This window comes from Clarias gariepinus, chromosome 22, assembly GCF_024256425.1.
Source record: "Clarias gariepinus isolate MV-2021 ecotype Netherlands chromosome 22, CGAR_prim_01v2, whole genome shotgun sequence".
Classification (NCBI taxonomy): domain Eukaryota; kingdom Metazoa; phylum Chordata; class Actinopteri; order Siluriformes; family Clariidae; genus Clarias; species Clarias gariepinus.
In genome coordinates this window covers 20,411,954-20,434,321 of record NC_071121.1, presented here as the reverse complement: position 1 = coordinate 20,434,321, position 22,368 = coordinate 20,411,954, and the positions used below count along the sequence as shown (strand labels likewise).

Genomic DNA, 22,368 nt, shown 5'->3' with positions numbered 1-22,368 from the left:
TTCCCTCCAAGTGCCAATCAAAGCATTCACCCATGAGATCTGAGGGAGTGTTTGAGCCCTGTAGTAAATGATGTATTAGAAAAAAAATAATAATAAAATGTAAAAATTTAAGGGTAAACTTTAAGAATAATAAAATAAAATAAAATTGTCCTTATTCTTCACAACAGCAGACCTATCTAAATATATCTGTGGATGCAGCATTAACCAATAGAATCAGCTTTTAATTCTTTACTATAATCATGCCCATAGGTGTAATTTATGACTGAAAAGTTTATTAACTTTTTATTTAATAACTGATTGATTTGGTGCTTTTATACAAAGTGAATGATTATATGCTATTCAGTTGGACTACTTGGGATATATTAAGAATGTTGATGGTAATAAAAATCTCCTGGGGAGGGATCTCAACTTCTCCCCCATGCTGAACCCAAAGTTACGCCCTTGATCATATCTTTAATTAGATTGTGTGTTTGTGTTCGTGTGTTTATTTTATAATTACTGTCTGTTTTTTTACAATTATTATTTTACACAAATTTGGTCACTTTAGCAATTACCACCCAGTAGTGAGCTCTGCCATACACAACCAAGGTGTGCAAACCCAGCCAACTGCACCTTTCATGCTGTAGCAAAACACAATTAAAGGAAAGTGCTATCTACCCTCTTTCACATAGAACACATGATTAGCTAGCATCTCTCCCCCTAAGAGCATGGCCAATTTTTCTCTCCTTAGCTCGTAGCCGTTGATGGCTATTTTGTCTTTTCTGTTGCACCACATGCAAGCTCATAACAAAATAGCATAATATAGCACACAAAAGAAGTCAGCCAATGTACTGAATGTCTTATCTGCATTTAGCTTTTGGTCTGTTGGAATTGCTGTGCTTCCTACAGTATGAGTCCAGTTGTATGCTGCTGTGTTCATCAGTTTCTTTTTTCCTATATAAAGCTGTTGGGTCAGGGCCTAGGTCAGACTATTCAACCTTTTGTGGTCAGCTGCACAAGGCCTTTCCAGGACTCGCTGCCAATGTCAAGTGCCTTCATCTCTCTCTATTGCAAACATTGTTGAAATGCAGTTGTGAAAGACCAGTGGGGAGCAGTTGAAATACTGCTATCCTTCATGTTGTGAACAACCTGAAATGTCTGACTAAAGTGAACACATTGGGAAGGCAAGCACAAGACAGGACCTTTACATTGGACACTGTTTAGCATGATATGCCCAGGATATGATGTTTCTAAAGTGGAACGTGTTGAGGCATCTGTAAAATCTGGTGTACACAGTCCATGACTCTCCTGAGTGCTGATCATGCTGATTTTCCAGGCCTTAAACACTGCTATCTCGGTTTCCATTAACTTAAAACTGTTTTACACTTGATTTATGGATGCTGGGAGAGGTTGCAGCTGAAGGTGGATCTAAGATGGGTGGACTGATGAAGGACATTAAGTGGTGATGACTGAGAGTGGCTCTGTGTTCCATCCCAGCATCTTTTTCCCAGGATGACCAGTTCTTGCAGGCCTTGGATAAGTAGCTTTTGTGCAACTGCTGAGTTAATTTTCATTCATTCATTTTTTATACTGCTTATCTTGTACAGAGTCACAGGAATCGTGAAGCCTATCCCAGGAGACTTCGGGCACTAGACAGGGTACACTCTGGACAGCATAGAGCATATCCTTAATTATGGCTTTGCCTGCCCTTGTCTTGGTCCTAAAGTAGGCATGGTTGAAAGGTCTGCCAATTTGGTACACAGGTAGATCCCTTATGTTGCCGTCCTGGTGCATGCTTCAGAAGACCCAAAAAATGGTTGGAGCCAGCACACAGCCTTGTTTGACATCACTATGGATGCTGAAGGGCTCAGAAGAACTATCGTTGATTAGCACAGTCCCCTTACTGCAAGTTTGATAAATGCATTTGCTGTTTTCTACACTTCCATTAGCGCTGGAAAAGAAAGAAAATAATTTCTGCTGTACACTGTCAGACTCGGAAGCCAAGTTTGCCAGCTTCTGCATGCGGGTAGAAAGAACCCCAGCAAAAGCTTTGCAGATGATGCTGAGGAGGGAGATTCCTCTGTAGCTGCTGCAGTCACTTCCATCACCTTTGTTGTTGTAGAGGGTAATAATCTTGGCATCCAATAAGGCTGGGATAAAGATCCTTGCCAGCACTGGTGGAGGACTACATGTACTGGAAGGTGTAGGATACCCCTGCAGTGGGTGATTAGGACTAAGTGAATTTTATCACTGTCTGGAGCCTTACTTGTGGCCAAGCTGTCAACAACTATGCTAAACCGTTTTGCCATCATCTCTGCACCGAGTTCTTAGATGGTCGGCAGGCACTCAGTCGTATTAAGCGATGAAGGTGACACAGTAGTCTCTCTGGAGTAGAATTGCGTTCCACCCATCTCTCCATCTGCTGACCTATATTTCTGGTTAAGTTCGCCCATGGAGGAATTGAAGGGAGTAGTCTAAACTGGTCCTTTCTTGATAATGTTGTACATCCTGCTGATGTTGCCTAGTTTAGTTGCCATGTTAATGCCTACATTGAACTGCTGAACCTTGTTCCTGGCAGCCCCAATAATCTGCAAGTTCTCTACAGTGGGTGACTGCTTGTACTTGATAAGAGAAGCACATTTGGCCTCAATGACAGGGGTCATCTCTTTTGACACGCCTTAAACCAATCTTACGTCTTTAAGGGATTCTTTCTGAAGGTTGTCATGGCTTTGTGGTACATGATGTCCTGCAGGGTTCTCTCTCAAAAGTCTTGCTGATCTTGATGCATGCCACCCTGGGCTATAACAACCAAAGAAACAAAGCCCACACAAATAAACAATGAATTGTTAACTGACAAAATTTAGAGCTGAGGCTATATACATCTGGAGTAAGATATTAATATTTAGGAAAAATATGTTTAATTTAATTGTTGTTATCTTTGGTCATGGTTGAATAAACATAAGTAATCATGGGTGTATTTCATTATCATTTAAACAAATGGCAATTCATGTCTTAACTATTTGTTTCTTCGTTGCATATTATGCATTTTTTTATGTTAACTGATAATGTAAATAATCTTACTTAAGTGAGGCTTAATGTAAATCGCTACCACAGAGGTTTTTTCACTTCATATGTTAAAATTGATTCTGGCTAAATTAGGTTTATAGTTTTATGTGTTGCATATCATAAGATATACGTTGTGTAAATCTTATAGTGAAGTTTGTGTTATCTGATTCCAGAGACATGCACACATACTGTATTACAACATGCAACCAAAGATATGAGACAAAATGAAGTGCACACAGATTGCAACATGACATGTGAACTAGCTGTGCACCTTGTACAATATGCTAAGAAATATACACTAAAATATACACACATATATACAAATGCAACACTATGATGCAACATGCCAAAATTTATCTATATGCAATAGAAAAATAGGTATACTAGTGTGTGCAAGTTACTTCGAAATTGAATAAAGCTGAGAACATGTGTGTCAAGGGGGCACAAGTTCAGTCTGTATGTTTTTTTGTGTGATGATCTTACTGTATTTGTGTGAAGAGGGAGCAGCCTAGATGCAGGGATCATAGACCTCTTAAGGAATGTGTAAATTTTTTAGGAAAAAAAAAGCTTCTCCTGAGCTGTTCTAAATCGGCTTTGCAAGCTTCAATCCAGATCATTGTTAAAAGTTGAACAAATGGTAGTACTCACTCACTCTACACTGCTTGATCCTGTATTCAGGGTCGCAGGGACCTAAAGCCTATCCCAGGAGGCTTAGGGCACGAGGCGGGGTACACCCTGGACAGGGTGCCAATCAATCGCAGGGCACACACACACACACTACAGGTAATTTGGCAACGCCAGTCAGCCTAACCTGCATGTCTTTGGACTGTGGGAGAAAACCCACCAAGCATGGGGAGAACATGCAAACTTCAAGCACACAGAGCCGGGAATCGAACCCGGACCCTGGAGGTGCAAGGCGACAGTGCTAACCACTACACCACCATGCCGCCTACACATGGTAGTAATGATAAAAAAATATATATATATATATTTTTTTTTTATCAATTTTGCTTGTCATGGTTGAATGTTTATTTAACCATGACCAAAGATCTAAATAAATTACAACAATTTGTTTACTGTTAAAATATTGCCTTGAGCGTAATTACTATTATTATTATTATTAGTCATTTCTTTATTTTCTATACTGCTTATCCTGTACAGAGTCACATGAAGCTTGGAGCCTATCCCATGAGACTTTGGCCAGTAGGCGCTGTACACCCTGGACAAGGTGCCAATTCATCGCAGGACACACATGCAACATACACTATCACACACTATTTGTAATTTGGGAATTCCAAATTGACCTAATCGGCATGTCTTTAAACTGTGGGAGGCAACTGGAGTACCCGGAGGAAACTTCCACACACATAATAATAATAATAATTATTATTATTATTATTGTTATTATTATTGTTATTATTATTGTTATTATTATTATTATGTTCCAGTTTACAGAATTATGTCTAAAATTTAAACCTGCTCTAGATAATAGTATCTCAGTGATTCATTTATGCTAAATATAAAATAGAATATAGAATAGAATAAGGATTTGTTTTATGTGCTTGTATTTTGTTTGCATGTGTGTGTTTAGGAAAAAGATATGCAGTTTCACCATGAAGAAAGTCTATTTGCAAATAGACACAGAGGTCCACAGAAGCAGTAAAAAGTCCTATTTATAAGACAATAAATAAGTTACTAGCTCAAACTTATGCTCCACAGATAGAAAACATAACTATTTGATGTTCCAGGCTTTTTATTTACTTAGGATGGCTTTTTTGTGTCACGAACACAAGGTCAGCTACAGTCACTTTCACCTTAGCAATCAAGGAGGAAAAGATGCCAGGAAAAAGGATTCTGCAAGATAGATGCTGTCGATCAGCGATGATGAATATTTTACACTTACTCTATCCATTAGGGCTTTTTGCAAGAAAAAGGGAAGTGGGGAAAAGTGCATGGCATACAAAAACAAACGTGTTTGCAAAGAGTGAGTCTTGCGTTCGAAGCACACTAAGAGTTCAGATAATGCCTGTGGCACTTTAGCCTCCATCTTCCAATCTTCTCCTTCGTCTTCTCATCTCTCTCTCTCTCTCTCTTTTTTTTCTTCTTCTTTCTTTCTGTGAATAGTGCTGTCTCTCCATTGTAATGATGCTGCCTCGTAGCAGCCCTTGGAATGACCTTTCTTTAATTAACTGCATCTTGATGAGCGGATCTACATAGAATGTGAAGGTTAATTAATGAAGTATCAGTGCCTGGTCTTAAAACCATCACCTAGCGGATGACAGCTGGGCCCACCACTCTCAATTTTACCAGCCGACTCATTAGCAACGGGAGCGCCGATTGACAGCTCTTCTTTGCTCTGTGGGCCAAGAGCAAATAGTATTAAAAACGGACTGAGCTGTGTTTTTTTCTTTCTTGCTCAAAAAGAAATGTGATCTTTTTGGCGTAAACGACATAACAAAAGCGAAACACATTTAAGAAAACGCATTTCGACGATGCACAAGATAGCAGTATATATGCAATGAGATTCAAATCAGAACCCTATAAAAAATGCAGATGAAAGCAATATAATATCTCCATAAAGGTTCAGGAGTGTGTAATCGGTTTCTTGCAGCCAGATCTGTGATGGATGGTGATGGATAACTCCGGATTGTAATAGTGCACAGATTCATCTCGATAAGGCCCCTGCTTTTGGGTGTCGGTTATTTCCAGATGCATTGCACCACTGCTTATCAGTGCGATTATAAGAAATCAGATCCACATTAGCAAATGGAAGCAAACGTAAAGAGAGACGTATCACCGGAGGGGACAGCACGAGGGAGGATTTATGGTTACTGAATATGTTGCATGTGATATAAGCCTCTGTAGTTTCACATACTTCTTTGAGAGCAAATACAATGAAGCGTACAAATGAACCAATACCGTGTCCGTGATAAACCTGCCAGACAAGGCTGGAATACAAAATGCACTTTCAAAGCCTGCTGCTGAGTTAAAACAAGCATGCCTTTGCTGCAGATAAAGGATTTGCCATGATTGTCATTTGTTACGGTAAAATTTGCTCATAGATATATTAGTTACAGCTTCACGCTCTTTATTGTTTATAATCTTAAAATCTTAAAAACAATTCCTGGGTTTTTAGGTGTGAGTGAGCTCCATGTCAACAGCTTCAGTTAAAGTTCAGTTAATGTAGTGAACGAAATAGGGGAGAAAATCTGATCTCAGTGACATTAACCATGGCGTGGTTGCTTCTGCCAGATAGGCTGCCTTGAGTTTTTCAGAAACTGCTGATCTCCTAAGATTTTCACACGCAACAGCCTCTAGAAGATTGGAAAAACATTGCATGGACTTTTTTTAAGTTACTTTTTTTTTTTTTGGTTCTCATTCTAGCTTTAGATCCTTGTTCCTGGAAGGCAGACATGAACCTCAATGTTGTAGCCCATGCACCTCAGTGTATGACATGTTGTGTGTTATGAGATGCTTTTCAGCTCAACGCTGTTGTCAAAAATGGATTAAAGTTTTTTGGGTCGGACATTTCTTATATGAACACTTTCATCAACAAACTGTTGTTTTTTGTTAACCTAACGTACAAGGCGCTCACACAGTGTTTTTTTTTTTTCCCTTTTCTGATCTTTGACATGAACAGTAATTAAAGCTCTTGACTTGTATTTTATGATTTTTGTGCATTGGGCTGCTGTCATATGATTTGCTGATTAGATAATTGCATGAATAAACAGGGCTATAGGTATTCCTGGCCTTATATGTTAAATTGTTGAGACATTCTTAAATGTAATTGGGAATAGGATTTGGCCAGGATAGGACAACGCCATTTGCGCACAATTTTTTTTTTAATGATTAACTAAAACAGTCCTTTTAATCTGTACTTTACTGTTTACTGTATCCCATGCAGTATGAGAAGCAATTGCAAATGATCGTAGTAACCTTTAGAAAATACCATTCACAAACAGCTAACTACACTTTCTGAAGTCGTTCCAGAATCGTGCTTTGGCATACGTGACCTCTGATAAACGCCAGAGCTAACAGGGTGGTATTAAGGAGTGAAGAATGCGTGCGTGCTACACGGCCTTTGTGCCATGACCTGCTTTCTACAGCAAAGCCTACAGGTCAGTGAGCTCCCATTAAACATTCACCAGTGACTTCTTTTTAAGTCTGCTTATTGTCTCAGCTTGGAACCAGCAGAAATCCATTTCGCTTGTGCTGTCACATCTGTGCAAGAGATTTTTCTTTTTTATTGACCTTTTTATAAGAATGTTCCTAAATAAGCAGTAAAAGGGAAAGTAACAGTAGCCATAGTTTGGAGCTCTAGTTGTATTTCACAGTGTTGCAAAGTCTTTGGGGTGTTTTCAGCCTCTTTTTCAGCTTTTCCCTTCGACTCGTTTTTGTAAAGAGTGTTGAAGCGTGGTTGGAGTGTGTACTGCAGCTGCTGCAGGAAGCTAGGCCACTCCAAGTCCCTCGTCTCTCGGATGCGTAACCTGCTCCAGGTAGTCATCTAAATCATTCTGCACATGCTGCTGTCACTGAAGACAACCCAGTTTTAGAGTGCGCCTCACGAAAGAAATCTCAAACTAAATTTGCTGCTGCAGCACTTTCGCATTTGCTCGTCTGAAATATTTGACACCAGACAGTATCTCGGGACTCCTGTATACTCGAGTGAGGGTGGAGGGGAGGTACAGTAGTCTTAAAAGGGAACTTCCCTGCAGCACCTTGTTTTTTTTTTTTTTTACCCATTAGTTTGTTTCTCACACTCTTGCCCTTAAGACAGAGGGACTGCAGAAGATATAAGTGGCCAGTGAGAAGAAATCCCAACGGTGTGGCAGGTGTGGGATCGGCCTTCATTATCTCCCAACACCTCCGTCCAATTATGAGCCGCGCTTCAGTGATGACAACCCGACTGTGCGAGCGTGCGTGTGTGTCACTCTTATTCCTGGGTGGCCTGGGCTTCACTTGTTATTTTCTTTAAAGTTTTGCTACACGAAAAAAATCCCTCAATTGCATCGCTTTTTGCTGTCTTAAATACCAAAGAACTTACTTCTGACAAAATGTGATACTGGTACCGTTTTTTTTTTTTTTTTCTTTTTGCTATATCTCCGATTTGGCTACAACAAGAACATCATAATAGTCCGTTATTAAGTATATGCACATAATTGGATCCCATTTGTGTTGAAATAAATGCCATTAAAACCACTGCATGCTTTGTGTTATGATTTTTTGTACTTGCTTTTTAAATCAATTATTACAGATAAGGGCATTGTGAATTACAATTGTGTTTCTTTTTCCTTTAAAATATTCATATACAAAAGAATACTGGCACTCATGTGCAAAATAATTCTGAAAGGTTTATTACATTGGGGCATGATATAAAAAAAATAAAGAAAAACGCAAAAAGAAGTGCTCGGTGCACGTATAAATAAACCTCTTTCTTTTTATCTGACCTAAATTTGAACAATATTTCTGTCAGATCCAATCATCCTTGTGACATTTTTCTCTCATTATGGTGCTGCTAACATGCTGCAATAACATGACTAACAAGTGATTTATGAGACTTTATGTCCTAGACTTCGGATTATATTCTAAAGTTGGATAAATGAGGAAAGCAGTATTTGTTGTCACAGAACCCAGATATTTCAAGTTTTCCTTTTTTTTCCCCTGACCACACCCCCTAATCTTTGAGCACTCGTCTCATCAGTGCATACACTATATGTGTATTTCTTTATGAATTTTTGACACCTTCTTTTTGTGCTACATGGCCTAGTATTTCCTGTTTTTTCCTAGGGTTAGGGTTTTCCTACGATGATCCCTAATTCCAGCTTAAGATTCTGATCAGGACGATTGGGAATATCTAAATATAAAGACTATACAAGACTGTAAGTGTTCTTTTGCTCATTTGAACCCTTTCATTAATCCATCCATACATTAATGGGCAGTCAGTTTACAGCTGTTTTAGGGAAATATAAATATGTAAATTACTGTAATTTAACATACATCATTATCCTGACTTCTCTTGACTATTTGTTTCTCAGTGCAGCATGTCTCAGATACCTTTTAATAAAATTTCTACTTAAAATTGCAAGTTCATTTAACAAAAAAAAAGGGACTCCAACGGATGCCTTAGCTTTTTTTTGTAACGATCCACCATAAGGTTAAAAGCATTCAAATTAAAACCACTTAGATCTTCTTCTGCCACCAGAGTGGCCCTGGCCCCTAGGGGCATGACTCCACAAGATCTCTGGGTTTTTGCGGTGGTGTCTGGCACCAGAACGTTGGCAGCGGATCCTTTGGGTGCTGTGGGTTGCGGGCTGAGGCCTCAATAAATCAAATTAATTTGCTTTGCGCATCCCATGGGTGCTCGATCAGATTGGGATCTCGGGGTTGGCAATTTGCAGTTGTGGGCTTTTTGTCTGTTGGGATCTGTGAGCTCTGGGTGTTCTGGTGGCTTACTATCGTGGGCAGTGTTGACTTTTTTTTTTTAAGCAATTTGTGCTGCATTGGTGTTTCTGTGGGTTCAGACTAGACGGGCTGGCCTTTTGTCTCTGAAAGCATGGATGAACCTTGGGTGCCAATGATCCTGTCACCAGTATACTGATATATAATTCCAAATCAGTGTTGATGTGTTAACAACTCAAATTTACGTGATATTGGTCTATTTAGTTAAAAATTCTTTATATTTTGTTCACCAACATTGAATACTATGTGAGACTTGATTGATGATATTTATTTGACATTTGTATGATATTTTTATTCCTATATTTATTATTATTCTCTATTTTCTCTCATGGCATTCCAGCACATGGACACTATGTATGAAAGGTCCATCCTTGATGACATCTGATAAAAATGCTTTGGAGGGAGCGTATCAATCATATGTGTGTGTGGGGGGGGACAGAATGCAGCAGCCAAGAGTGAGAAGGACAATGTCCTCATGGCAAACACATACATTTTATCTGCATATTTTATTCATGTATGCCGGGAAACAACACAGCTAACATGATTATTTTTGAGTGGTAATCTTGACTGTGTATCTCACACTAAGTGGAGCTGTGCTGAGACAGGTGGTGATTATCTGAAAAGCTTTTGTTGTCTGTACTTCAAATTACATTTCACTGGGGAAAGTCAAACACGCGTGTACTTGTGATCGCGGCGGGTTACTGTTTTAGTTTCAGCCTTGCAATCTCAGTGTTTATATATCTGGATATTTAGCCTTTTGTCGAGGCACCATGTAATGATCCCAGAGCTACTCGTCACTTACAGACCTGCATTGTTCGAGAAAAAACCCATTAATAAGATTTTATGAAAATGGAAACCTCTGATTATTCGACCATTTATGTCTAACCCAGGGCTAAACACTGAAACTGAGGTGTTTATTGGTGATTTGTAGTTCCAAAAATGCCATCAAGCACAGAAGAGGCACAGAGTAAATCATTCTTACTTACAGTTATGTACTCCCGATGTTATTATTTTGGGAGGGTGCGTAAAGAAATTTAATCTAGCAATTATAATTTTTTTTATCTATAAAACAATAGCAGGGCAGCACCGTGCCCATAGCAGTTAACATTGCATTCCTTCCTCCAATCTGTGTGCTTGGAATTTGCATGTTCTCCCTGTGATTGGTGGGTTTCCTCTGAGTACTCCGGTTTCCTCCCACAGTCCAAAGACATGCAGATTAGGTTGACTGGCATTCCCAAATTTTCCATATTGTGTGATTTTGTGTGTGTGTCTGCATGTGTGTGCGTGCACTGTAATGGACTTGCACCCTGTACAGGATAAGCGGTACAGAAAATGAATGGGGAAAAAATGGTTTTATCTGTTTATTTAACATTTTAAAACACTTTTACATTACGTAAGATCTTACTTAAATTAACAAGTTCTAGGTCAATAAAATTTCTTGCATCCAAACGAGCCACCTTTATAAGCAACTAACATGACTGAATGGTGACAAAAGCCACCTTTTAACATTTCTCCATTAAAGATTAGTTTATGGCTATACATGGCTATAAATACGACTAAGCAATTTGTAGTTATGTTTTGATTCGCACTGGGCTCTGAACAGATGTGTTTGGAACATAGAGCAAGGGAGAATAAACACATACTTCTCTGTCCAATCGTCTATAAACATTCTGTTTTCATCATTAAGTCATGTCATCACTTCCCTAATCAGGCCAGTGAGAGTAAATAAAATAAAATAAAATAAAATAAAACTCTATGGAAGTCTGTGGAAGATCTTTCTTCAGGTAAATAATTGACATAAATTTATATGATTGGTTGCAACAGATGATCTACTAGAGCAGCTGTGCGGTTTCGTTACAGTCACTGAACAATGGGCCATTTTCTTCCATACCAGTACGTCAACGTGCCACATTAGAGCTTGGTTAGATCCACTGGAATCATTCTCTCGATCCTCATCTGGACAGCGGTTTGCTAGTTGATCACCCCTGATTTACCTTACAATTAGGGATGAAAAAACGTCTGTGATAGTTAAAAAAGAACACAATCTGTAATCATAATCAGTATTAAGGACTTTAAGGCATTGTGGTTTGAATAAGAGTATTTGTTTTAATTCTTACACGACGTTAGCCAAAGTGAGACATCTTTATTTATCTATGATTGTCAGTAGGACATCAGCAGCAGCTTATGACTATAGATTATTGTGACAAGCCAGAACAGTATAAATAACAACACAACCATTGACAACCTAAGTCGAGAGGCCATCACACTTGACTTATGCTACAGGCTACAATTAGTGATTTTTTTTTTTTTTTTGCATAACCCTGTAATAAGCTGTAAAGAGTGAACAATATACAGTCAATCAGTATAGAGTGAAGCAGCTTGTGTTGAGCGGTTTTAGACAATCCTGTATTCAACTTTGTTTGTTATGTACAGCTGGGCAGTATCAAATCAGTATCACTATTAATTGAACATTTTACCTCAATTATGATCAATTAATGATTATTGATTGCTGATGATTACTGCTGTGTAGGACGACTTTCAAACACACATCAGTTTACCGAATAGAGACTCACCCTCACACAAGCCTACGTTCTACATACACAAACACAAAATAAAATATAAGTAAACACATGCGCACGGATGTTGACTATACGAGTGACGCACGCACACTGAGACCGAGCAGGGGAGACGATTACCCACAATTCTGCAGCACGAGAGAGAGAAGAACCATTGGCTCAGTAGTTATCATGTAACGCTCGGCATCAAAACAAGAAGTGCATGCATGCCACATGAAACGCAATGATACTCAAGTTCAAGTTCTCGTATATTAAGACTCGCTCGTTTATCAAGTCAAATTTTATTACAAATTTTTGCCTGTCTTGTGGAAAGTTGGCAAACTGGGTTACCCAGAATCCAAGGTTCCACTGTAGTATGTTTTTAATGGGACTGTACAGGAACACACAGAAACTATTAACATCATTTTAAAAACTTAACACTAATTGACATTGGTAAAATTATGTCAGTTAGGTGGTTTAAAAGTCAGTTTTGATTCATTTTCGCCCATAAACGCCCAGCCCTAGTTTGATATAATATCATCAGAAAGGGTTTCCACGTTTTACCAAAATTCCCAGCCCAACTACATCTAAAAAAAATATACACAAAACACAACCAACTAAAATAAATTGAAAAAGAATCTATTTTTGATTTTTAAAGAAATTGTGAAATATAGACTGTAGATGGCAGTATGGTAAAATTCTTCTTAAAAGCTTCTCAGGAATTTGGAGGCACAAGGTCAGCCATGCTACTCATGCATTCCTGTCATACTGACATTATTTACTCCATAATCCCCCTTTTCCTCACCCAATTATAATAATGCACTATATCTTACAATAGAAAGGGTTTTGTACATCACAGATATATTGTTAAACAAACTAGCAACCTTGTCATTTCCTGTGCTGTCATTTGCTCCTCTCTAAAGCATGGGTCACCATCCTCAACACCCATGTTTATGCTCCTTTACAGGCAAATTTGCAACTTGTAATTCTCTACCTACAACCAATGAAAAGCATAGAGAACTACTTGAGGTAGTCCTCACAACCTCCTGTTCCTTCCCCATATTTGGAGAGACATCAGATAAACATTGCTGCCCACCCTTCTCTACGTTGCAATTAGATTATAAAAGTATTAGATACAAATCAGTTATTGTACAGCACAATTTAGCTTGGTTAGCCTGCAACTTGTTGCTAGTATTACTTGTTAACATCCTCCGTTGTTGCTGAGCAATAATGATGCTGCTACGTAACTATGGCACCGTGGTTGCCATAGTCCATCCAATATGTCCTGAACTGGGAAAGTACTTTATTACAGCTTGCAAATTATCATGCTAAGGTCGCCATGAATGAAATGCTAGCTCTTGCTGCAGTTCCCATTTCTGACCACCAGGTATTACTCTGTGGTGCAAAATGGAGCAATAAACCTCATTGAAATGTCAATCAAACCAGGCTATACAGTATGCATTTGGACTGTGGGAGGAAACCAGCCTACACAGAGGAAACCCACAATGCACAGGGAGACCAAACTCAAGACCAGTTTTAAGATTTGAACCTTCAACTCTGGTGGTGCGAGATGACAGTGGGAACTAATAAGCCACTTAAGTATTTCACTGAAATTAATTATTTAAAAGTAAGGAGGTATAAATGTGTCATTTCCTAGAATGCTAAAATAAATGGTAAAGCTCTTCCATAACTGTCTCTAAACAAGCCACCAGCGCTGATCTTGGCCTGTCGAAGGTTGTGCTAAAGTTTGTAATTCTACTCAGATCCTGATCGTGTCACAGCCGTGACCGTCTACATACTGTAGCTCCACAGTGACAAACTCCTAACCCAGAGAGCCGTGGCTCCACAGATTAGTTCGTTCCTTTTTGTAACGCACCAAATTCAACACATGAATCTTTCAGTGATTACCTGATGTGTCGAATCAGGTGTGTTAAATGAGGTAGAATATGTTGAGCGCTGGAGTGACATGAGATTCCAGGACTGATGTCTGACACCTCTGCCGCTGTTGATAATGAATCACCCAGTGGATTTTTTTACATCATGTTTAGTCTTTTCAGCACTGTTCACAGTCCTGCGTGTTGTCGCAAGCGATTACTCTGTGTTCGGCGTGCTTCCAGTTCCAACGAGAGATCATATCATGTGCATCACTTGGTCTGGACAATCAACCCAGATCTGCCAAGTGTGTTTCCGTGCAGATGTGTGTGCGCATTTGTCTGTGCATGAGCGTGCGCAAGAAGGCAGTAGAATATGTGTGTGAGTGTGTGTATGTTGTCTCTTTGTGCAATCATGTAGACGGGGTCAGAGGCATCTGATGTTTCCCAGACACTGCCTGTTTTATCTGATGCAATGATGGCAGCTGGTGACTGCAGGAATTCATATGCTACACGTGTGTATAATTTGTCACGCAGCTCAGAGCAAACATTAAAACAACTTCAGAACATCCTTTTCCCGTGTCTTCATTCGTCATAAACACATCAGCCTGCCAAGTACAATTGCAAATCTTAAATCTCCTCTGCTTGTTAAACTCAAGTCTTTGATGGCGTGTTTTTTTTTTTAAAGTTTTTTTTTCTTCTTCCACTTTTTTTCTTCATCGTGATTCTCAAGTGCTTCATTTATCTCATGCATTAGAGATAGTGAACTCCTTTTTTTTATCTCTTGTTGTATTTGTGATGTGGAACAGCGAGTTCAAACAGGCTCGGTCGTAGCTCTCTTTTTCCATAAACACCGGGCAAACAGGCCTGTTTGACTAATAATGTTAACATTGAATAACATCTGTTTATGGGATGTTGAGAAATTATGGAAAGTTAAAACGACAGGAACTTTAATAGATGCTTAAAAACAGTCCTGCGGGGAGCTTTACTGCTCTTTTGAAATATCTGTTTGACAATCCGTTGATTGAATCTGCTTTCCCATCTGCTGCATGGCTGCTAATGTACACACTAAGAGCAATATGTCAGTGATCAGGCTAAAAGCAAATAATAAACATTAAATAATCCTTTTCGTATCTTATTAGTATATGCTTTGCATCCTAACAAATCATCCTGCAATGATTTCTATGTTAAGATGAAGAGCATCAGCTGACAAGTTGTTGTTTTTGTCTTTAATGTATATTTTTATCCGTTACTGATTACCTTTGTACAAGTGTAATAATGCAGATAATCAGAAAAGCAATCTAGATCATTATGCAAAACTCAGTAATATATTCCAATTTAATTACCTTCCATTTAAAAGCCACTTACCGAAGTATAAAATGATGTACTGACAGTATTTTCGGAAAATAAAATCCTCCCAGCAGAGGCCATTGCTTACTGTCAGCTTATCGGCTTCTGCTGTTATTTATCCACTTATTTATTCATTCATTTACATTTTCTCTTGTGCTGGGGCAAAGCACGCTGCGTAAAAAGCAGATTTCTGTTTTTTTTTACACTATAAATTCAAGAAAATCTCTGGTGAAAATTGACAGTGCCTACCTTTGCAAAAGTGTCACAGACATCATATCGAATTTTTAAAAGTATTGGAACGGGTTGTGTAGGTTAAATACATCATCACTTTTTCTGAAGAGTTTTTTATTTATATTTATATATACATTTAACTACTGACCAGTTCTGACAGATGCATCCTGTCTAGCACATCACCAAAAAAAAAATCAATGTTTAGCAAGAATGGTGTTCATCACTCTGATGCAGTTTTTAAAAATTTTCTGAAATTAAGCTTTTTTGATTGTACCAAGACATGTTCTGTTGCTTTTTTCCTTTAATTTGTCACTAATCTGTATATTATCTGAATTTGACTGATATAAAACAAAAGAAGTATTTTTCCGAATGCAGTCATAGTGACATGGAGAACATGCATGGCTGGGGGTCAAGATAGGGAATTGTTAGAGCAAAGAGAAAGAACAACAGCACAGCAATTAAAAGACAAAGAAGCAAATGGACTGGATATTTCGATTTGTATTGTGTTTGCTGTTTGTTAATGAATGCGCTTCAGGCAGCTGAGGTACATAATATTGTTTGAAATGCACTACCAAGTGTTACACATTTCAACAATATATATTTATAAATAATAAAATATTAGTTGTGTTCAAGTCAAAGCGGGATTTTGATTGTGGTGAATCACAGAACACGGAAAAAAAATTTCTCTATATCACTAATCTTTGGATATCATCAAGGTAGAAAGTTTTCCTCAGTGCGCTGGAGCCATGATCGGACTGCCTGAGCGGTGTCTGAAATGCTGGCTTCCCAGGAACTCCTTTAATGGCCCGAATATGCGGAAATGGCTTGGAGCGAGGTCAGGACAGTACGGGAATGTGGCAATAATTCCCAGCTGAGTTCCTGTATATAAGGTTGTGCATTGTCCTGTCTTTGGTGATCAAATCATGAAGTTTTTCTATTACTGTCCAAGCACTAATGAAATGCTGGGATTAGTGCATTAGTGTAGCATGGGGTTGTATAGAGAAATAAAGATAGTTTTTACTCGTATAACTGTGTTATGTTATTCTGCATGATTAGAAGTCCCGGTTTGACTTGAACACCCCTCATAACTATTTCACGTCTGTGTTTTTTAACAATCCGTATTGTTACGTTTCTTATTACCGAAAGCAGCATCGGTCCAATAAGCAGTTCTGTATTTGTACAAGAGATAAGCAGAAAGATGTCACGCGTGGCTGTTTGATATCAGTAACTCAGGTTGGACCTTGCTGTTGTTGATTACTTTGATAGCACCCTAAAAAAAATTTGTTTTGTTTTTAACAAACATCAATTAATCAGTTATTATAATTTGGACATTTATTGATGAATTAAACACAGTGCTTTGTTTCCACATACAGTTACAGAAAACTGGTTAGTTCCTCTTTTTTTTACTCTTAATCTAGCTGCTAGAAACATTAGTCCTCTCACTTCTGTTTGTTTCTTTCTCCTGTAGTTAACAAGTTAACCATAACGATGCAAAAGTGTTGCAAATCATAACGCAATACCTGCACTTCATCCTGTCTGTGATCAGCTCTCTGAACTCAGCAGTGTGAGAAGCACAGAGCCTTCCCCAGTGTGGACGCTGTAGCAGTGCTGCCCTCTGCTGGCTACTCATCATTACAACCTTTCTGTTTGTACTTTCCTCTTAAGTGGGAGTGCTTCACTGGTGTCTTTTAATCTACAACTGAAACTACTGCCCTTTCACTTAATCTGATTTCCATTTAATTATATTTAATCATATAAATGTTTTTGCACAATTATTTTAGATATACATTTTTTGTATCTATTGAAAATGAATAAAATGATTGTTTTAACTCAATAAGTTTGCTTCACTCCTAACTTGTTTACTATGATTAATCCTTTATACCACTTATCCTGTAAGTCTCATGGGAGCCTAAAGCTTCGGACATGATAAGCTTACACCCTGGACAGAGTGCCATTCCATCACATGGCACACATGCACAATCTATGGGCAATTTGGGAACGCCATTTAGCCTAATCTCCATGTCTTAGGAATGTAGGAGGAAATACAGATTCTCGGAAGAACCCCCTCAAACACGGGGAAAACGAAAGACTGAATGTATTACTATTTTTTTTATTAATTGCTCACTCACTCAATAATCTTACATCGCATTCATCCTGTATTCAGGATCACGGGAGGGCCTATCCCAGGAGACTTTGGGCACGAGGCACACACACATACACACACTTACACACTCATTCACACACTACGGCCAATTTAGGAACAACAATTAGCCTAACCTGCATATCTTGGGACTGTGGGAGGAAACCGAAGTACCCGTAGGAATCCCTTCGAGCACAGGGAGAATAAAAGAATGAATGAATGAATTACTAATTTAGTAATTAATTAAGTTCTGTAAAATGTTTCTAATCAAAATCCCAAGCTTCAGGCCTGATTTATGAGATTCTGTATGAAACCCAGGTCCATGACGCAGCTGGCAAAGTCACCTGATCTAAAACACACAGTCACAGTTATGGTAAAATTTATAACTATAGCGATATAAGCATATTTATATAACTGTATGTATACAATATGTCTGCAACTCGCACTATTGTCAGAGCTGTTATTGTAAAAAATATATATATACAATTAACTACATTCATAAATATCTCCTAGGAAGGTAACTTAATGGCCTGTGTACTGGGCCATAATTCTGCACAGTGTACATTTTTACTTGCATATTTTTCATGCCCGTTTGGTTCTTTGTTTGTTTTCTGGGGTGACTTTTATGCTATTATAATTCATAGAATATTCAAAGCAATAATAAACTAAATTGTTTAAATATAAAATCAGGCACATGAATGCAAACTTACTACTGCTGATTATACTGTAGCAGTCCTCCGCAACAGAAGAGGGCAGCAGTGCGCTTGGGTTGCTTGATAGAGCGAGCGAACAAAAGAAGGCTGTATATCAAATACCGCTTTGTTAAATACATAGTGCACTATTGTGTATCTTAAATAAGCCGTTGTTTGATAGCTTGAGTAGTTAGCGGGATGGAATGTGACCGAAATTTGGCGCTAAGTAATTGTCGTAAAGATGTCGCACCTATCACCGTTGTGTTCTGGCGGTAGGCTGGATGGATGTAAACACGCAAATTTTAGAAATGGGCTGAAAACTTAATATGTGCAATATGTCACATATTTTATTATAATAACGTTCAGGTTTTATGTATGTTTCAAGTGTAGAATTGACAATGGCATCCTTTAGCCGAGACGGTAACCTCATTTTTCACAGTTACCTTTACAGCTGAAAGCTTTAGAATTGTGATTTAAAATAGTAGATCACGTGGTTAAGAGCTAAACTTTTGGCTTGAGCTTAAAGCTGTATGTCTCTTTCTTTGTTCAGAAATAAACCATTTGCTGATGGAGGTGAGCCCTGACATCCACATCTGTGGCTTCTGCAAGCAGCAATACAACAATTTTGAAGTGTTTCTTGCACACAAGCAGAATGAATGTCAGCTTCCCAGCACAGACATCTCAGACACAAGTACAGGAGCTGCTGGTAGGTCTTCTCATTTCTGCTGGCATAATGAGGATGAAAACACACTCTGAGAAATTGAGAGGGAAAAAGAGTTTGACTGCTAAAAAATAAATGTGATCCATGTTTCGGCTTGGTCCAACACAAATAAGCAAAGCTGCAGAAAAACTGGTTATGCTCTCATCACAATAACTGAGTTTAACTTTTATATTCTTTTTTTTTCTATATGTGCATTATACAGAAATTGTGCAAGAGTTTCCTTTGGAAGACACGTTACAGACCTGTGTGTCTAAGACTGTGAAGAAGACTGTAAAAACCCAGAAACCAGCCTCCAAAAAGCTGAAACCTGCACTCAGTCAGAAGCGACGTATTTGCACCTTCTCGGGTGAGTCACTAACACTGTGGTTAGGTTACTCTGCAAGATCTTGCCAATCTTAACGCAGAACTTTCTGTTAGGTTGTACATTCAAAACCCAGTACGGCCAAAAGGATATGGAAAGACACATGCTAACTCATACTGGTAAGAACTGAATTCCTTCATTCCTGAATTTATTCCTGAATTACTCAATTCTTAGAATTTATTTAAATAGTTTAATAAGTTTGAGGGTTCTCACCCAGGTGACAGGCCGTTTGAGTGTGAACTGTGCCACAAGCGCTTTAGTCGGCGGGACAAGCTTAATCTGCACAGCCGCTCGCACACCGGGGAAAAGCCACACAAGTGCAAGCACTGCCCGTACGCTGCCGCAGACAGCAGCAGCCTGAAGAAGCATCTGCGTGTGCACTACGACGAGAGGCCCTTCAAGTGTCAGATCTGCCCATACGCCAGCCGCAACTCCAGCCAGCTCACTGTGCACCTGCGCTCACACACAGGTCAGCGCGCACACACAAAGTGTGTATGCTTACAGTCATCCAGAAATCATACTAATACCCAAACATGAATGTTGCATGGTATATTTGGCGGTTGTTCAAAATAGTGCCCTGTTCATCGAAGGAATTTTGGTTTAGAAATGGCATTGCTTTCTAAATGTCCATACTTATTATGGTCTTGAGCCATGCATCTACACAAAGGCATTAAATATACAGAGGATACACTATGTGGCCAAAAATTTGTGGACATCTAACCATAATACACCCACACATGCTTGCTGAACACCTCATTAATATGCCTTTGGCATTAATGAAGTTATTCACAGTTCACAAGTTACATAAAACTGATGTACAGCAAGACTGCATCATTCCTGTTTTATGTGTGTCCTAGTCAGAGCTGAAGCTATTTGTTTGTTTGTTTTGGTACTACGTTACAGGAGATGCCCCATTCCAGTGTGGTGAGTGCGGCGCCAAATTTAAAATCAACTCGGACTTGAAGCGTCACACACGTGTGCACTCAGGCGAGAAGCCGTATGCATGCGAGCTATGCGATTACCGCTGTGCTATGAAGGCCAACCTGAAGTCGCATGCCCGCCTGCGCCACGGTGCCTACGCCTGCACAGAATGTGACTTCCGGTGCACAGCCAAGGCAGCGCTGCGTGCACACTCCCGCCAGCATGCACCCGCTCGACCGTTACGCTGCACCCGCTGCTCGTACTCCTGCACCAGCAAGGGGGCGCTTAAGAGACACGAGCGTGTGCACTCAGATGAGCGCCCATTCACCTGCCACTGCTGCCCCTTTGCCAGCAAGCAACGTGCCAACCTGCTCGTCCACATAAAAAAGTGCCATGGTGAGAAAGTTGGAGAGAGACGCAGCAAAGGAGCCAAACAAGGTAAAACAGGAGGGGAGTCACCCAGTCCTGTCGGTTCAAGATACCGAGTGAGACTCGAAGCATCGCGCGCATACCGCTGCAACCTGTGTGATGAATCATTTGTGAGAGAAGATTCGTTACGAAGTCACCAGAGGCAACATAATAATACAGAAAAGCAGCTTAGACTCACACAAAGTACACAGATGCAAAATAGTACTGCAAAACAAACAGGTAAAGAGTCTGAGCCGATTTCACTGACTCTCACAAATGGGTCAGTTCCTTCCTATGCAAATACTCAGGTGAAGATCTTTGTAGCACCTCCTCCAGGTCAGGAGGGAACGTTCATCCAGGCAGCAGTGGATGTCCCATCTTCGAAACCTGGAGCAGTTCTGCTCAATTCAGAAGGGCAGAATGTCATTCTAAACCCAATAATACAACAGGTTAGTCTGTTAACCCCAGTACAACACATGACCCCAGCAGAGGGCAACCTCGAGCACCAGACTGTCTTATTAACTCACATCAGTGGCAGTGAGGAAAACCCTCTACTGCAGACAAACCTTTCTTCACACACCCCAATAGAGACCCAGACCTTTATCAGTTCCAGTTCATCTTCAGAAAGCAGCCACGCATTCATCACCTCATGTTCAGACCTCGACAGCCTGCACGCCCTCATCCAGCAGGGTGGTGCCGAGGTCACTGTGGTCACTGAGGGCCACACCTCCATCACTACAGCAGCAACAGCAAGCTCCACCTTTGAATCTCCACTGGATGTTCAAGGGCCATCTTGTGAGGATGACCTGAAGCAGTCAGATGAGGGGAATCCAGCACTGGACGATGGTCTTGTGTCTGATATAAACATTGAGTCGTCTAGTTCCATTCTTGTACACAATGTCACTTTGTCAATGTCAGAGCATGATCAACAGGCATCCATCTACCAGCTCTCACCCCATCAGATCTTCTCTGACTCTAATCCATCAGACAAGATTGAGGACTGAGCCAGCACATTTACTTTTCATAAATTCTTTAATTTGATTATGTTTAACAGAGATATTTTTATAAAAATTTGTGGCATGTTGCTTATCTAGGGCTCTTGTAACTAATATAACGGTTGTGGAATATAGAAAATTTTGAACGTTTTTTTTCCCCCCTTCTCAAGATTAAAATGGTTTAACCCTAGATTTGAAGTTTACTCCTCTAAACTGTGTCAGTCCATATACTGTATACACACACTGTTTACTTTAATCGGACCATCCCTAGGCCCTTTCATTCATGCAGTTATCGATCATGTCAAAACAATGAAGTGGATAAAATCACAAAGACATAAGTAAAATGTCTTGGTTCTGAGATGGGACTCTTAGCTGCAGTAAAAAATCTGAATGATGGGAACGTTTTTAAAGAAGGTCATACATCCGTTAACGATGATCATAGCCAATGTGGCTTAGAGTCCACTGCAGTTGCTTCTAACTGTTAAGTGTTAAGTTTTGGTGACCCTGACCCCACTGCAGCTTTAGGTTCCTGTTCTTGGCTAACAGGAGTGAATCCTTGCTGTTGTGCATGTTTTGCATTCTGAGATGCTTTTCTGCTTACCATGGTTGTTAACGGTTG

At 39.5% G+C, this 22,368-nt stretch overlaps 1 protein-coding gene across 1 annotated transcript; it reads left to right on the top strand.

The window, feature by feature from the left end:
• Positions 1-18,448: 18,448 nt before the first annotated feature.
• zfp64 (zinc finger protein 64 homolog (mouse)) lies at positions 18,449-22,050 on the top strand. The gene is made up of 6 exons (XM_053481995.1): positions 18,449-18,763; positions 18,894-19,049; positions 19,267-19,410; positions 19,482-19,544; positions 19,643-19,894; positions 20,329-22,050. The coding sequence occupies exons 1-6, from the start codon at positions 18,715-18,717 to the stop codon at positions 21,756-21,758; spliced, it is 2,094 nt and encodes a 697-aa protein (XP_053337970.1). The 5' UTR covers positions 18,449-18,714; the 3' UTR covers positions 21,759-22,050.
• Positions 22,051-22,368: the final 318 nt, after the last annotated feature.

Bases quoted from the DNA above. Each gene is read 5' to 3' on its own strand.
- zfp64 (XM_053481995.1), top strand. From the start codon at position 18,715: ATGTATGTTTCAAGTGTAGAATTGACAATGGCATCCTTTAGCCGAGAC. The intron at 19,050-19,266 runs GTAGGTCTTCTC...TGCATTATACAG, and splicing joins CACAAGTACAGGAGCTGCTG to AAATTGTGCAAGAGTTTCCT. The intron at 19,545-19,642 runs GTAAGAACTGAA...GTTCTCACCCAG, and splicing joins ACACATGCTAACTCATACTG to GTGACAGGCCGTTTGAGTGT.